Source organism: Pholcus phalangioides, unplaced genomic scaffold (genome assembly GCF_987345545.1).
Source record: "Pholcus phalangioides strain wild (caught in Gottingen) unplaced genomic scaffold, Ppha-v1.0 ptg000039l_1, whole genome shotgun sequence".
NCBI lineage: Eukaryota > Metazoa > Arthropoda > Arachnida > Araneae > Pholcidae > Pholcus > Pholcus phalangioides.
In genome coordinates, this window is record NW_028301625.1 from 3,968,878 (window position 1) to 3,987,668 (window position 18,791).

The window sequence follows — 18,791 nt, forward strand, 5'->3', positions numbered from 1 at the left end:
ACTTCAGCAAGGCCCTACCGAGAAGGGGGGGACTTGGGGGTCTGGTCCCCCCAAAATGTGAGAAAATGACCGGAAAAAGATTGCCAAATCTATTGTTCTATCACTTTGGTCCCCCTCCCCCTGAATAAAATTTCTGGTTATGGGCCTGAACTTCAACTCTCATTGCCAAATTGAAGGCCAAGTTTAACACAAAATTTAAGGAATTAACGGCAGCGTATCTACGAGGTGCGGTTCAAAATTAAGGGCGATTACATATAAAAAACGAATGTCAATACCGATTGGTTCACGCATGCGTAGTAGCATTACTTGGTCTGCTGGGAATGCAACTGCCATATTGCTGTCATTTGATTTTTTTCTGCCTTCGCAAGACTGTGTTAAAATGAGTGCGGTAATAACAAATCTCACCAATTGTGAAATTCAATCAGTTATTAGATTTCTAAACACAAGAGGACATATTGCTGCTCAAATTCACCGTCAATTGTGTGAAACATACAGGCCTATTGCAATGAGTGAAGGAAAAATGAGGCAATGGTTTTGTGAGTTTAAAGAAGGCTGTTCGAATGTTCATGATGAGCAGAGGAGTAGCAGACCTAGTGTCCGGACTGACAATCTCATTGAGTGTGTGAATGTAAAAGTGAAAGAAAGTTGTCGCTTTACGAGATAAGCAATCTTTCTTTAGAATTTCCAGAAGTTTCTAGGACAACATTGTTGAGAATCGTGACTGAAACTCTGAGTTATCGGAAACTATATGCACAATGGGTACCGAAAATGCTCACATTTCATTACTGATTGCCTCTTAATTTTGAACCATGCTTCGTACCAACAGACAAAGGTATCAGTAAGTAATGGAAAAAGTGTTTCACAGTTTTTTGAGGGGAATAAAAATCATTCTTGAGTCTTAAACCTTACAGCAACAATCCAAAGATATCTAGTTAAACTTTATCTGCTTTATTTTGGTCAAACCAAAATATCTCGGGTTCTTAAAACGCTTTTATTTCGGTGTTGACGAGCCCAAATAAACGTTCAAGTTGTTTTTACAATCAAACATGTTTTTCATCCCCCCTCCTCCAATCAATCAACTGCCAGTGGGCAAAGTCAGCTTTTGTTCAAAATTAGATAACAAAAGGAGAGAGAAAGATAGAGACTGTGTATTTTCCCTTTTCTTTCACCACAGTAAAGAAATACACACTCAATATGTAAATACAAAATGATTTTTTTTTCCAACAAAAATTCTTTTCCTAGAAAGTCACACACTTCATGGCAGATGTCTTTGTATCATAGTGAAGGAAATAAAAATGATGGGCAGAGTCAACTTTCTTGTTGGGGGGAGCATTTATCAGCTTGCCAACTCCAAAAAAAAAATTCTTGAAAGTCAGTGGCAATTTCTAGACAGTTTAATTTCCAATGTGGCAATTATAATTGAGGATCAGGAAAATGTTAAAAACTTTTTAAAGGGTTAAGAAACTTAACTGGTGATTATTTTTTTTATCAAGCCCTGCTTGCACATATATATATTTCTCACTCATTAAATATTACTATGATTGAGGACATATTTACATAAAAATTTTTACTAAATGATTTACTTCAACAGATTATTTTGCGATTACTAGTGTAAATAAACCAAAATAAAAAGATTTGAAACACTGTTTTGAGCATATGAAACTCACATAATTTTGTGCTAGATCCGGGTGGTTTCTCTGAATACCATCATCCAAAATAGTGACAACAACACCTTTACCAGTATAGCCTTCTTCCCACGCAGGTAGCACATTCATGTCAAACCCTCCTTGTCCGCCACCATGCTAGATAAAATGATACAGAAAAAGCATCATAAATGATATTAAAATAGGTTTTTTGTTTTGTATGTGGTTTTTGTTGTCTTTTATATGTATTTTTGCAAAAAAAACCCCATTAAATTTAGGTATGCCTAGCTCAATACGAGATTACATCTTGACTCTGGTTTTCGATAACTATATTCAAAACAAACTCGGATGCATATGATTACCATATGTCCCATTTTATTTTGATGCAAAAAAGTGTTTTAAAAAAATTAAAATATCAAAAGAAAATACCTTTTTATTATAATCAATTTCTGTTAATTTCAATGATATTTGAAGGCTAAGAACTCAAAATTTATTTTTCGGAAATTAATTCCTTGTGACCTCCATTAAGCCATTTGTGCCCCTCCAAAGGGTGATTCTGTGTATGCCTCTGATTGGATTGCTCTTCAAGAATATACATAGGGAGTGACACTGCCGTACTTTGCTGTGTTTGCAAAGGGATTATTTTTCACATGATTATATATACAGGTTGTCCCAAATTATTTGCACAGCGGATATCTCTAACCATTGACTTTCAAAATATACTTTAAATTACAAAAAGTTTTCAAAAAATGTCGCATTTAACTGTTTTTTCCCAACTTTCCTCTATTTTTTTTAACTTGATATGTATAGACTGAACACACTATATTTTTAGCTTGTGTTTCAAGTTTATTAATTACTGGTTTAGGTTAAGCATCAATTGAAGGAGTGGTATAGATACCCGATGCTAGTTGGTGCAAAGTACAGAGCATTGAGCTCTTGTCTTCATCATGGTTTCCCTAAATTCCAGAGATGTTTATCAGTCAATGACAAGATAGTTACTTAAAAAACCATTTGAGAAATTTCTATTTTCTTGTACAATGCAATTATTGCAGCTTGTTTTGCTGATGTATCTGGTCTTGGCTAGCCAATGATTACTAATTTTTTTCTGAGCGCAAGGTAGGCCCACACCATGAGTGATCAAACATTTTTTAGAATAGTAAATTTAATACACCAAACATTTACTTCTTTTTCAATATCTCACTAACACACAAACGAGTAAATCATTGCCGCTTGCTTTCTCGTCTGTCATACAGGAGCATAGACTGTACAGGGGTGGGAAAGGGGGGGGGATCTACTTCACCAAACACCATCTCTGGCCATATCGCTATATTGCAATTTACTGCCATTAGTGAGATGGGTTGGAAGTGAAGGCGCTGTCTATCGGTGGTCGCCTTGAGTTCGTTAGGGAAAATATCTTATCTATATCCTCCCTTGGGTTCGAACCCGGGACCCTGACAACAACCTTCACGATGGTAGACGAGCATCTTACCACCATGCCACTCGAGCATGGGGGGGGGGGGGTGATCTGACACTCATGAAAATTTTTAATAATTAGCATAGACAGCAGGGTAAAAGTATATAGGCAATTTCACCTGATCACCATGCACACCCTCGGTGAACCACATCCCTCCTGTTTGAAGAGCGTGTATCTATCTGCTCATGTACAAGAGTCCAGCAAATCACAAGAACAGTGCATGTGATGCACTGAGTGGACATGAAACAGTTTAGCCAACCCCCTCCCCACCATAAGCAAGACAGGACATGGGGGGATGGTTTGTAGAATTGTACTAGAGAAAGATCTATACAGGACTTATCAATAGGGAGGAATGTTAGTTCAGGCACCCACAAACTAGGAATAGGTTCTTCTCGTTTATGACATTCCCAATAAAGGTGCCATTAACAACATTTAATATTTTTTTAAAGGATGGTTGATGATGTGAGCATCATTCAAAACCCCTTCTCCCCCCCCCGTCATCAAAAGGCAGCAAATCTGAAACCCCCTGCTCTATCAATGCTTGCTTAGTCCCAGAGAGTTTTTTTTAGAGTCATATTTTTTCATCTCTCACTCTATGTGCTTTCTTTCACTCTAGCATGCATATAGTAGAAAAATACATTATATGAATGGGAAAAAATCATTAATAGGAATATAGAAAGAAAGGAAGAAAAGAAAAAGCAACTTCTGTAGATAATAGGGGTACTATAAAGCTTTGCGATGATTGAGAGGAAAGAAAAATTGTTTGAATTTATTCCACTGGAGTTTGGCCATAATTTTACACCCATGATCATAAAGAGGTTAAGCCAAGATCTTGCCCTCTTTTTTTATTCAGCTATTTTGAGTAGTTAGAATAGAAGTGTTTAACCAGACATCTTGCTATAGCAGCATTTGCATTGCGGCCATACATAACAGTGGTGCTTAATACAGATTTTCTGTCTTTATCACATGGATATGACAGAATAATTAGTCATGCAGCTGCTGCCACCTGTACAGGCATACCCTTCTACTTTATTATCTTGAACCTAGATGGAGTTGAACAATTATATTTCAAGGTCTGGGGTTAATACTATTATCTTCACCATGCTTTGCAAGGCTGCATCCCCAAGCATTTTTTTAATACATATTCTGTCTTAAAATTAGTAACATACAAGGAAAAAATTTAACATTTACATGTGTCATTTTATAAATTTCAATACATGATATTTAACATGAGCTAATGAGAAATGTTTTCCTGCATTCATTTTGAACTTGAACAACACATGCTGTCATTGCATTTAATTAAGAATTTAACATTTCTATTTAGAAAACTAATTAGTTTTGATAATTAACTTTTATTATTATTTTTATGATTTTAAATATACTGTGTGCAAAGAACATCACTTTGAATTTTATAAAAAATTCAATCAAAAAATATATTTTAATAGGTTCAAACTTGGGAAAAATAGAAAAAGCATATGCATCTTCATGAAAAAGGGGCAACATGGGTAGCACATAGAGAAATTAATTAGTCAGATAACTGGTTTATGTGGACTGTAATCATGTTTTTATGTACTGTATGTTATATAAATCCCTTGAGAAAGTTGATTCAACAAGAAGCTGTGAATTTGATCAACTGAAAAAAACTGATCGAGAACTGAAGGGCTTTTTTAATCTTAAATTTGCCTCCACCACTGTGAAGCAGCGCTACACGTACATGGATTAAAACGGCAACCAAAATGTGATTAGGACATTGAGAGTTGCACGTGGACAGTATTTCTGCATAATGTATAAAAGACCCAACTAAATTTACCGTTCATTTAGTCGTAGAAATATCATGCAGCATTCATTTGTCTTGTAAGTAAGCCTTTACAGAGAAAATTACCGAGAAGTAGGAGCAAGGGTATGGGAATAGTTGATATTGCAACATTCTATAAATCTACTTCTATGATTTGCACAATATCAAAGAAATAAGAGGACTAAATACAGCAAAAAGAGTTACAAGAGTACCAAAGCAATGACCAAATGTGCTGGAGGATGTAGGAAAGACCATGGGATTGGAAATGAATGAGAATGACACTCAAGAACTAGTGGAGCAACATGGCCAGGAGTTGACCACAGACAAACTGATGGATCTCCATGCCATGCAACAGCTTATGGACGGTATGTCGTCTGAGAAGAAAAAAGAGAGAAATAAATCCTTCACTTCAAATGAGGCAAAAGTGAGTGTCATTGGATGGGTTCTTCTACAAAGACACAAACAAAAAAATCAGTTGACAGACAATGAGTTTGTAAAATATCCAAAAAATAGTAGTCCTCTCTCTCGTCATTTAGAGGAAGTTCATTTGTACACATCGAAAATTGTATTCTATGTTTGTTTTATGGTGTTATTGCATTATATAGAGTTATTAATTATTATACTATTATTATTGAGTTATATTGTCGATTAAATGTCGTTTTTATTAGTCATTTTTATGTTAATGAATAATTGTGGAGCGAATCATCAGAGTTCACAATATTTCCTATAGAGAAGTATGATTTGTATACCAGTGATTCAGATAACAAATGCATTCATCGAACGAAGTATGCTCATTAACCAAAGTTCCACTGTATCTCAAAAAGTATACAATGCTATGAAGTATCCTACAAAGCAGTAACATTGTGTGACTTGAATAGAAAACCTTCAAGTACTGCAACAGATGCTCTTCTATTCTATCTACTGGAAATATTGCAAAGTTCAAGTTTCAAATCATGGCAGTAACAGCTCCAGCCATCTGGGTTATCCAAGTGGAATTTTTTTTTCATCAAACAAAACATCTGTTACACATTTGTGTATTCGCATATGAGAACTAACACATGATAATCAAGCTTGTTTGTGGTGCACATAAAGTTTCGTGAACAAACTCATTTTGCAACACACAATGTTACTACTTTCTATGATACTTCAATGAACTGTATACTTTGAGATATTACAGTTGATATGCCAAATACTTTCTGAGTAAAAATTTTTACAATGAACACAAATGTTATCTCTTTCTGTTGTTTTTCTTGACCCTACAGTTTGTTTCTTTCAGATAAAATCACTATTTCTTGGTTAGACTGTGGATAACGGACTCATTTCTATTAATTTTCCTGAAAATTTGTGAAACAGTCAATCTATTCACTTTTAGATGCCATACTTTTGACGATGCCTTATAACGAAAAAAGCACAGTTATTGGTATTTTTAAAACTAAATGAACAGTAGAAGTTACTGAGTCTTTATATGCCGTGCCAAAAGAAAAAAAAATCTTCATTGAACACCATTTAGCCGAGACTAAAATAACACTTGAAGTTTGTGAATAACTAACATAAAACCACTGGTCTTTATATAAAGGATCTGGATATTCATGGTGAGGCAGATGTCTGGAAAAATCTCGCTTCATCCGACGCTTCACATGTTGTTGTTCAAACCACAAGACCTAAAAACAAACAACAAAGTAAGAGCATCCAATGAGCAAATTTATAGTAAAAAAAAAAAATGAAGCTGTACATAATACAGTCAACAGTACTACAACCGAGTGCCAACTGCATATGGGGGAGGGGATGTGAGTAGTTTATTAAAAGTATAAAAAGTTGACAAATCTTTTTTTCCAATAATAAATTAATTTTATAAATTCATAAAAAACCAAAACATACACAAATGTTCCCACAAATTAATGATGATTATTTGAATCTTGATAATGTTTGCTCAAACCAAATTCTATATTCTAAAGACGATTTCCATAATTTTTTTTAACAAAATTCCCTCTACAATTCAAATGTTTTTATTAATATATTTCATATAAATATTAGAAGTTCACTATTATGACTACTTAGATTACCTACTCCCACTCCCAGGGGTCAGCACGGATCATGGCCTCAAAATTAGTGAAAATAGTGACCAAAATGTTTGAAAAAGTGACCAAATAGTGACCGAAATGTTTAAAAGTGACCAAATAGTGACCGAAATGTTTAAAAGTGACCAAATAGTGACCGAAATGTTTAAAAGTGACCAAATAGTGACCAAAATATTTTTAGAGAGAGAGACCAAATGGACAATGAATTTTTATTACCAAATTGAATGAATTGAAATTGAATTTAGTTTTAACTTTGCATTTCAATAGAACTCATTGAAATTGCTTTTTTTACATAATAGCATGAAATAATTAAATCAAACTCAAGCGCATTCTGCTAACCAGAAAAGTTTTGAATAACTTATCAAATTTATCAACAACTATGTGTGAGAGAATAACTACATTACATCCTTTTTAAGTAACAGCAGCAATGCCTTCCCCCATGTTGTTTTCCACAACACATCTTAAAATCAATTTAAGCAGGAAAAACTTCAAAGCGGGAAAAATTTTTCCCATTCAAAGAAGGGAAAAAAATGAAATAACACAAAATTTGATGAGAGAATTTGTCCCATCTACATTCCAGTGGATTTTTCATTCATGTTATGCTATGAATGACAGTATACAAAATGTACTCAAACTTTTTTTAACTAGTACAAATTTGATTTACATACCTAGATTTGTATAATATGTTCCAACAAATTTTAAGAAATTTACTTAATGATTAAAAACCATAAAATTAAATTTTTAACATTTTAAATTATTAAATTAAAAAATTACTTAAATTACTGAATTATAAATTATTTAAATTATTAAATTGAATAAAATATTTAAATTATTAAATTGAATAAAATATTTAAATTATTAAATTGAATAAAATATTTAAATTATTAAATTGAATAAAATATTTAAATTATTAAATTGAATAAAGTATTCAAATTATTAAATTAACTAAATTATTTTAATTATTATATGTTGAGGGAGGGGCAATCCACCCTCCCCCCCAGCGTCAATGGCAGAGCCTACTGATGTATACATATATATGATGTATATCAATTGTCATCGTGCCACACCCCTAAGACCTTAAAGTATCTCCACCTATGGCTGGACTGGGAAAAGTGGGCGAGTACTATTTTACAGGGGGGGGGGGCACCAAAATAATACTGTCCTTGAGGGAGGGAGAAAATAAACCAGTTTTGAAATTGTTTGCTTTTCGAGAGAAAAATTTGTAAAAATATCTATTTTCCCTTTTTTACACACAGCATACACCCCTGCAAAAAAAACCACATTTACTCCTTTACCCAGAAACACAGGGGTGGGAAGTGACAGTGACAAAGTCCATTTCGGAGCAGCTTTGAAGCAGCAAAATTCAGGATTCTGAGCAGTTTTGGAGCAGCAAATTCAGGACTTGGAACAGCAAAATATAGGATTCGGATCAGTTTTGGAGCAGCAAATTCAGGATTTGGAACAGCAAAATATAGGATTCGGAACAGCAAAATATAGGATTCGGATCAGTTTTGGAGCAGCAAAATGTAGGATTTGGAGCAGATATTTATTGGAGCAGGGAAATTAACAAGAATATTTTCGTTAACCCCCATCCCTTTTCAAAATAAAACTGCACTATCTTTTGTTATCAAAAATCTTTTCATCAGCTTGTTTTTGGTGTTTCAGGCTTTTGACACGACACCTTGTTTGAAAGAGATGCTGTCATAAAAATTTTCACACCAGTCTATTTAAGATGATTTTTGCTTACTGAGGGCACTATTTGCTGTTTTGAACAGCAGCACTTCAAATGAGCAAAAAATTTTCTATACGTTTTTTATACTCGGAAAGAAATTGTTGCAAAATGGGGGAGAATTTCGGAAGAATCAACACGACGTTTGGCGATTAAGTACGCATTATTTGGCGAGATTAGCGATCTGACACTCGTTATTCGGCAAAGTTTCTAAATTAACATTCGTAATTCGGCGAAAACACTTTTTACTTCCGGAATGGAAATTTTTTTCACGAAACATCTGGATTTGACGCAATGACGATCGACTACAGTAATTTCTGCTGCTTCCAGTGGCGACTTTTTTTTAAACGGCAACTGACTCGCATTTGCACTTTAAAGCTGAAAGACCATTGCAAACTATCTTCAGTTGCACAATCACGGATATTATCGGGGTTTTACGATGGAAAGGCCGATAGTTTAAATAAGGCGTACAGTGGAATATATATATAAAACACGCTCTTAGAAAGAATCGTTTCACGGTAAGCAGGAACAAAAAATTTTTGGCGTCCTTTAAGAAATTCTGGACATACGAAGCAAAATTAGCTATTTGGCGCAGAAAAATACGAAAACACTATAGGAGCAGGATGGCGCAAGATGTTAATTTTGGCCTCCCCCGTAATTTTTAACAGAAAAAGAGACTCAGCGGCCTTCCCCGGTAAATTTCCCATGAACCTTGTAAGCACCAACGTGGCGACTTTTTTTCGCGCCAAGGAATCGCCGTTTTGCGGTAGTCAATCAAGATGGCTGACAAAGGGCACATAAAAAATTACAAAAAAATATATAATTTATAATATGAATTAACCTAATATGCGGCAATATGCGAAAATCGATAGGAATATATCGGGAAATACGGAAAATTAGGATGAAATGAACAGAAAAATCCAATCAACAACATACGGGGTTTATAAATGCGGTTGATAGAGTTCATGGATGCTGCTGTCAGGGCTACCTATTTTAGCGCGAAAACAAGTCGCCACGTCAGCGCTGACTCCTCCCGTAACTTTCAACGAACAAAAATAGTGAATTCGCCTCCATCCGGGACACCCGAATTACCATGGCCGTAATACAATTGTTTTTTCTGGAGGAGAAACGTAATTTTACTGCCCCTTGATTGTCAAATTCGATAATTTTGCAAAGGAATTTTTATTGCCTTTTCTTAAATATACCATTCCATCAAAAACGCCGTCCAAGGCATTGCCCCCCCGCTTTTGGATCTGATCACGGTAAGTAGCAATCCGGGTCGCAAGTACGAACGAAAATTTACTATCGCTCGGGGCCGGTATCCACTCTTTTTAACAGAAAATGAGTAAACTTGGCACCTTTCTTCGTTCAACACCCGTGGAACCAGACCCCCGCCCTCTCCTATTGCGGTCATAACAGACTCGAGACAAACGTTTAAATAACTTCCGAGGTCTAAAAATAAGATTTTTTTACACATCAAGAATAGCGCGCAAGATGTCGATATTTGTTGGGGGGCAGAGCGTACCGACTGAGATGAAGAAAAACAATGATCAGAAGTTCATTTTTAACTCTTTTTCCATAAAAGTTGCAAAAACAAAAAACAAGATCATTTTCGTTCATCAAAAATACGGCCGGCAATCAAAAGGGAGAAACAAATCGAATCCCGACATACATCCATGCGGAAAAAAACAGACATCTCACCTATAGAGAAAAAACCAGTCTATATATCCGTGCTCCCGTGAGGGTACGCCGCCGCCGATTTGCATACAGCGTCGGAACAACCGGTTCCCGCACGTGCATGGAGAGAAAAAAAAAGGAAAACAATCCAACAATATTAAGTCAACAATTAGTATCGTGAAGATGCTCTAAATTAAGTTACGGCCCGGGCATAAAAAAAATTAATATTAGGCCCTTTAAATTAGGAAAAAAATGTGAAGTAGGGGCCAAAGGCGCGCTCGGTGTGCCCATCGTTAAATCCGTCTCTAGTTACGGCTCGCATGCACGTTAAGAGTTTTTATCAGCCTGATGACAAATTTTCATCTGATTTGGAAACCCTTGTGTTAAACTAAATGTTGAATTGCAGGATTCTGTGATCTTTTCATAAATAGTTCTCCTTTCGATCAAATTTGGGGGTACGGTTTCTTGCTGAGATTTAAATCCAGTTAGAAAAATAGTGCGAATTTTATTTGTCGATAGATCGCGATTTTCAATCGGATGTTTTTTTTTTATTGTAAGTAAATTCAAAATACATGCGAGCTTCTTTAACCTTGGCCAGCTACAACAGTATTCTCCAAAGCGTATTAATACGTATTAATAATACGCGCTTTGGTATTCTCCCGCTGCGCGTAAGTTAGCTTCTGCACGGGCTCTCTAATCGTCATTTCAAATAACATTTAACAAAAGTAACGATAGAACAAACAACAAATGTAACTTGCTCGATGCTCCAAGAAAGGAATTCGGCCCTTAGGACTAAAATTTTTTAAAACAAATAAAATAAAGGATCAATTTTAAAATAAGATGAAAATGAAAGAACGAGTGAGCACGCGTGGGGAAATAAGAAAGAATGGTAGTAGGGGGGGGGGATTCTTTGTTGTAAGTACGCCTTTTATGCTAGTTTTTTTTCCGACCGGCTTTTCCATAAAATGACGATTCTTTAACCAAGGCGCTTTCTTTTTCCAAGCGCCTTGAAATCAAGTTATGCTGACGTCACACGGTATGCTCCCGGGAAGATAAGATGCCTTCGATCGTAGTTCAATGAAGGGAGGGAGAAAATTAGCGATATTGAACAGGTAAAGTTCCTCCTTGAAGAAAAGAAAAACACTGACAGCAGAAAAGCGCGCGAGACCGAGGTTTTTTTGCTAAAAAAGTGACCTGGGCCTGAAAATACGTAATAAAAGTGACCAGTTTCTAAAAAAGTGACTTTTAGTGAAAAAAGTGACCCGTGCCGAGCCCTGCACTCCTCCATAAATTTACATTTGAAATAGATGTATTAATTTTGTAGGCAATTTGGATACATGAAGATGAAATAAATTTGTATAATATTGATAATTTTGGCAAAATACACTGTTGCAGAGATCACTCCAGATCAGGAGTAGTAATGGTATTTTATCAAAAAAGGTTAGAATATTGGATGAAATCAAAATGTGCCCTTTACAATCTTCTGAATGTTTTTTACATAGTATTTGTTTAAATTTCCCTGTTCTAACTGTATAAATCAATAACTCTCTTTCACAATAAATTATTTTAACAATGAATTTTTCAGTTTGATCAAGTAAACCAAAGATAAACTGATGGTTATTTTGGTTATAACCATCACATAATTCTATTATATGATGTAGTAATTTGATCATTTAATTCTATATTTATTATTTTAAATAAATAGAATGTATTACTAATAGGTGACACGAACATAGATATCTCATCTGATGAACTGAATGTAAAACCAATTATCTGGATAATCTCCCTGAAAATGGATTGATCGTGTTGCACAATAAATCAACTAGAGTATCTACTAATACATCCACGTGTATTCATCATTCATTCTCATCCAATTTTTTTCAAAATTATATGAATATATATATTCTGGAGCATTTCAACACGTTATCATGAATCGTTTTACTGATGTTTGCAAGTTGAATTTTGATGTTAATAACCATTAACTGTTAATAAAAAGCCAATCATCATACTCAATTCTACAATCATAGTGGGATCTGTAGTTTTCTCTCTAATTTTTATTATAACTCTCACTAGAGCTACAATATTAAAAATTAATAAACTTCATCCACTCCATTAAGAAAAACTTTCCACTTAAGAAAAATTCCCAGTTTATAGGTACAAGAAATCTTGGATTAATATGATCAGCTTGTGCAGAAAAACTGTACAAAAAGATCTGTAAATATCCTTCTGATGAAATTTATCTTTGTACCTATGCTACAACAGCTCGAAACCTAAAACTTATGATTTCATTTGCAAAAAACACTCATTTCTGAATGGTTTTAGAAATATACCACAGCTAGGAAACAATAATCTTTCATAAATAAACTAACTGGTATGGAGTTGCCAAGACAATGTTCTCTCTAGATACAGATGACAACAACTTAACAAATAACTTTAGTCTGATCAGTTTGAATTCCTGATCTATAACAATTCTAATACACTGGTGAAATAAATTAAGAGAATTTGCATATTTTATCGAATTTCATGAAAAGAACTGAACTCAATGTAAAGCCACTGCTTCTAGACAAAATTGCAAATTTTGTACGTCAAATACGTAAGCGTACACGTGTGTGTGTAGGCGGAGCCAGTAGAAAAACAGGCTTTATAAGCGCGTAAGTTAAGACGCATTTCGTTCGCTAGCACACCTTGGCGAATTTCTTGGTGTTATTTTGCAGCAATCGGTTAATTTAAAATTGTAACAGTAAAAATGAGTAACCACCAACGTTTAGATGATGGAATGAAGTGGCAAATTGTGGGGAGGCTAGAAGCAGGCCAATCTCAAGTCCAGATTTGTATAGAGTTCAATTTAACGCCCAGCGTCATGTGTAACTTATGGAAACAGTTCCAGGATACCGGATCCATCGAGAGAAAGCCTGGGCAAGGTCATCCAAGAGCCACGACGGTCAGAGAAGATCGCCATTTGTCGATTATAGCGAGGCGTAACAGGAGTGCTACAGCTTCTCAACTCTCTCGTGACTTGTATGCAGCCACAGGAACCCGTGTATCAAGGGTGACTGTTTCCAAAAGACTTCATGAGAGAGGCTTGTTTGCAAGAAAACCTGCTGTTTGCGTCCCGCTCACTTGTACGGACAGGAGAATCCGTTTATCATGGTGCAGAGAGCATAGAGATTGGAGTATGGATCAATGGGCGACTGTTCTCTTCATTGATGAGTCCCGGTTCAGCCTAAGCACAGATTCTCGCCGTACGTTCATATGGACAGAACCAGGGACCCGCTATCTACCCTCCAATGTCTGCGAAATCGACCATTATGGCGGAGGAGGTTTAATGGTCTGGGCAGGCATCATGTTGGATGGCCGCACACCTCTCCATGTCTTTGAAAGAGGCACTGTGACTAGTGTGAGGTATAGGGATGAGGTCTTGGAGCCCTATGTTCGCCTTTTCAGGGGTGCAGTTGGCCCCGAGTTCATTTTAATGGACGATAACGCGAGGCCACATAGAGCTCTTCTGCTCGACGATTTTCTAGAGAGTGAGGATATTCGCCTGATGGATTGGCCAGCCAGATCTCCAGACCTTAACCCTATAGAGCATGTCTGGGACGCTCTGGAGAGGGCAATTGCAACTCGCAACCCCCCTCTGGGAACCATCTAGGGAATGAAAACAGCATTGCTGAACGAGTGGGACCAATTGCCACAGGAAATGATAAACTGCCTTATTTCAAGTATGAAATCACGCTGGAAGACCTGTATATCTGTAAGAGGGGACCAAACCCATCCATTAACCTATTTTTTTGTTTATTCTGCAACCGCTGTTTCATACCTTCCGACTCAAACGAGTGTTACGCACGATCATGCGCGTGCGTATATTACAATTATTAAATGGTTATTTGTTTTGTATTGTATCAATGTATGTACATATCAAATTTCATTAAAATCGGTACAGTAGTTCTAGAGATAATCGACCAAGTGCAAATTCTCTTAATTTATTACACCAGTGTATTTTCAATTACAGGAAATATCTTAAACCTACACCGCAGTGGTTTTTCTTATACTCCATTGAATTATATAAAACATGCAATATTATTAGCTCAGTCTGTAATAGGTCTACATCTGATTATGACGGTATGCACGCAAAATTTGTTAAAGCCTTCAGTAACAATAATATGGAGTTTAAAAAAAGACTTGTCAATTTTTTGAATGGTACTAAATTTTTTGCTCCTAAATAGTATGGATTTTTCAGAAAAATGCAAAACTTAGCAAACATCTTAGCAAACAAAACTTAGCAAGATGCAAAACATCTTTTAAACTTGGTTAGTTTACAATAATGGTAACTTGAGTAAATATACTGTTTCCGTCTTTCTTCATATTTCAAAAGCCTTTGATAATATAAATTCAACTATCACTACGGGAGTTCCCCAGGGTTCCATACTCGGTGTCCTTTGCTTTTTTACTTTAATTAATGATTTTCACTTATCAAAAATACATGGCAAAATTATAGCATGTGCAGATGACTAAGTTATATTTTACTCTTGTGATGATCTTCATACACTTAAAAAACAACCTGAGGAAGATCACTCAGTTATAAATGAGTGGTTCTCAAATACATGAAATTAAATATGAGTAAAACCAAATTTATTCATTACAGCATAATGGGAAATTAGTTTCAATTACGAACTAAAATCACACTGCTAACTGTACTCAACAAAGTTGTGACTGTCCTGAATTTGATAAAGTATATTCGTGGAAATATCTTGGAATTTATGTTGATTCAAATTTGAAATGAAAAACCTGTATTGCACATCTAACTAAAAAGCTTAGATATTTCCTATATATGTTATCACATAACAAATTGTTGTTAATAATTCTTTTCTACAAACTACCATTCCATATACTATGCTTAGGTTCAATCATCACCGCAACAGGGAATAACAATTTGGGGATGTGACTATAAAAAACTAATCTACTTATGATCATAAATATAAAAAAAAAAGTTTTTAAATTTCATCACTATTTAATTTCAAATAATGATACTACTATAAATTATTTTCTAGGTGTACCACAATTGGTTTTCTACAAATTAGTCCTCTTCCTGCACAAAAATAAATATTTATATTTTATATTCTACAAAAAACAAAATGTCTTTGAGAAGACCCAGTGAAATCTATGAAATTCCATTACAGAAAAAGAAAATATTTAGTAAACATTTCTTCTAATTAGCACCTAAAATCTACAATAGATTATGTCAGGATTTTTCAACTAACAATTTGTTTCAATTTAACCATTTCAAATATTGCAGTTGATTTTTAGATATGGAATTTTTTGGTGGTTAAAATGCATATATTTATTTCTTGGCAATCATTTTTTTTATACGCACCATTATCCCATTTTGTATAAGGCTGCTAATTCCACTAGCTGCTTCAGTTGCTTTCTTTGATTATATATATTTCTCCTCTCTACTCTGATATATATTTTATTTTTTACTTTAATATATCCATATAATTTATATTTGTCACAGAATTTAGATGAATAAATTTCTTTAAAACATTGTTTAGACATGGTAAAGTAAGATTTTTACTCCTCGACCACTAATAAACATAATTTTGACTTTTTTATTCTATAATCATGTTTCTGCATTTAATACTTACTCACTTGTGTCTGTAATCTGAAATTTTCTATTTATTATTTCGAATAATAATTTCAATTTGAAAAACTATGTCTTTAATGTTAATCACAGAGTGCAACACAAGAAATAAATACTCACATCTGAATCCTTTCTTAGTTTACTGTGATGAATATGACTAGCATCTAGCGATCTTTTTTCCAGAGCATGATGCTCAAATAAATAAAATCCTTCCAAGTTGCCAATCTATGTAAATGATATATTTTTGTAAATAATGATTGCAGGAATACTATATGCAGCATATAGATTACAACTGGCAAACAGAGTCATGTGCAAAAAAGCTAATAACTTTAATTCTAATACTAAAAAATAAATACTTATTGTATAGAAAAAACAATGAGAAACTATACCGGGCATAAAGTCTTTGCTAGGTAACAAACTGAATGAGAAAACGAAACAAGTGAGATTAATCTGTATTATTTTTGCTAATGTCACCTTTAGAACGGTTGCTGGGCAAGTATGTTAATAAATACACCAGGTTGTGCCACTAGGAAAGAGAACCCAAGTTTGATTCCCAGAGGAGACAACAAACGTTTCTCTCTAAAGGTTTGTGTCTGTATAGGCTAACATCTCTTTCCTAATGTATTTATTGCATGCTAAGAAAATAACATCTCTAAAGCCTAACTATTAGCATAACAATGACAATTACAAACGTTTAGAAAAAACACTGGTCTAAGTCTCTACCTTCCCATTTTGTAGAGCTCTCTTTACATGTTGCGATATTCTGTGGACAAGGGCAGGAAAAAATATATTGTCTGACATGTCCAAAGCATGTAAAAACATTCTCACATACCTTTTTCTTAAACCACACACATACTTGATGCTGGCATTTAAAATACTGATTCAGGCATATAATATTTCAAGTACAAGACTGACTGGCAGAGCCGGAACTACAGGGAGTCATAAGGGGCAACAGTGCCACCTTGATGCATGGGCCCACTCGGGCACGGCCCGGGCCCCAAAAAAATGTTTTTCATTGTTCTGCAACGAGCCCTTGGCTTATTGGAAATGTTCTGCTGAAAAAATCCCCATAATGGTGTTCTCTGCACTTTTTCTTTCAAATTGTTCTGCAGCAGCACTGATTGTTCTGCGACACACGTCACAGATTTTGGTACATTTTGCTTTGGGGGCCCCGGAGGACTCAGGAGAAGGGTTAACAAAAATGTGATATGGTTGAAATTTTCTGGAATTTGCCAGGTAGGGCCTCAGAAAAACCACTTTGTATGGGGGTCCATGATGCTCTTAAGACGGCCCTGGGGGCAACTGCCACGGGCTGAAAACTTTTGGGGATGACAAATTTGAGAACAAAAAACACCTGGACGATTTTCATAGAAGCTCATGTGCAATCTCAGTCAGAACAATGACTGTGAATGCAAATAGGTAGCTGTGAATGTATTATAATTTGCTATGTGTATCCTGCAGGAAAGAAAACGTTCTCTTCAGCTGAGAAATTTTGTAAATAGCCTGCACTATTGTATAGCCCACTTCAGTGTTGCAACTCAGCTGGGGCACGCATGTTTTTTTGCACCCCTACGTAATATTGAAGGACCTGTTAAGTGGATGAATTATGTGTCCTGCACACCCGATCGGACTCCCTCCATTAGTTATGACTCAGCCATTATTTGCAGTTCTGCATCATTTGTTCCTGCAACTCTTTCCCAGAAAGCGGTGAGGGTGGATATGGGATGAATTATTGGTTTAACATATAGCAGTTTTAAAAAACCTGTTTCAAGGTGAAGTGAAAAAAACATCATTTTAAATAGCATACAAGGACTGTAGCCAGAAATTTTGTTCAGAGGGGACCACTTGTATTTCAGGGGAGCAAAGTGACAGAACAATATATTTAGCGATCTTTTACACTTTTTCAGTCATTTTCTCACATTTTGAGGGGGGGGGGGGGAAGACCAGACCCCCAAGTCCCCCTTCAAAATTTGCTGCATTTGACGATAAGTTTGCATCATTTCTGATATATACAGAAATTTTTAGTTTCACTTATGAATTTAGAAAAATTTTGAAAATGTTGTTTAAAACCAGTGGATTGAACTTTCAACAAATTAGTTTAAAAAACATTTGTTACCATTTTCAATTATCCATAGCAACTTAATTCCAGCGATGGGAAGTGACAGTCCATTTTGGAGCAGTTTTGAAGCAGCAAAACTCGGGATTCTGAGCAGATATTTATAAATTGGAGCAGCAAAATTAACTTACAAGAATATTTTTTTTGTTAACCCTCACCCCTTTTCAAAATAAAACAACTACACTGTCTTTTGTTATCAAACATCTTTTCATCAGCTTGATTTTTGCTTTTGGTGTTTCAGACTTTTGACACCATGTTTGAAAGAGCGGCTGTCAAAATTTTTCACACCAGTCTATTTAAGATGACACACTTTTTGCATACTGAGGACACTATTTGATGTCTGAAACGGCAGCAATTTAAATAGGCTAAAAATTTTCTGTAAGTTTTCAATTTTTTTTATACTCTGAAAGAAATTGTTACAAAATGGGAGAGAATTTCAAAGAATCAAAACGATGTTTGGCGATTCAGCACTCGTTATTTGGCGAGATTGGCGATTTGATACTCGTAATTTGGCAACATTGGTGATTTAACGTTCATAGTTCTGAAAAGTTTCTAAATTAGCATCCGTAATTCGGCAGACTTGCTCTTTTACTCCCGGAATGAAAATGTTTTTCACGAGACATCAGGATTTGATGCAATAA

At 35.2% G+C, this 18,791-nt stretch overlaps 1 protein-coding gene across 2 annotated transcripts in view; it reads right to left on the reverse strand.

Moving 5' to 3' along the window:
* Window positions 1–18,791, reverse strand: part of Fur2 (furin-like protease 2) — a 162,158-nt gene that overhangs the window by 126,671 nt on the left and 16,696 nt on the right. For both annotated transcript variants that reach the window (XM_089253426.1, XM_089253427.1), the window contains exons 2-4: window positions 16,155–16,259; window positions 6,463–6,573; window positions 1,668–1,802 (exon numbers count right to left, since the gene is read on the reverse strand). In XM_089253426.1, the coding sequence (XP_089109552.1) occupies window positions 1,668–1,802; window positions 6,463–6,573; window positions 16,155–16,259 (351 nt within the window). The remainder of the gene's footprint in view (window positions 1–1,667; window positions 1,803–6,462; window positions 6,574–16,154; window positions 16,260–18,791) is intronic.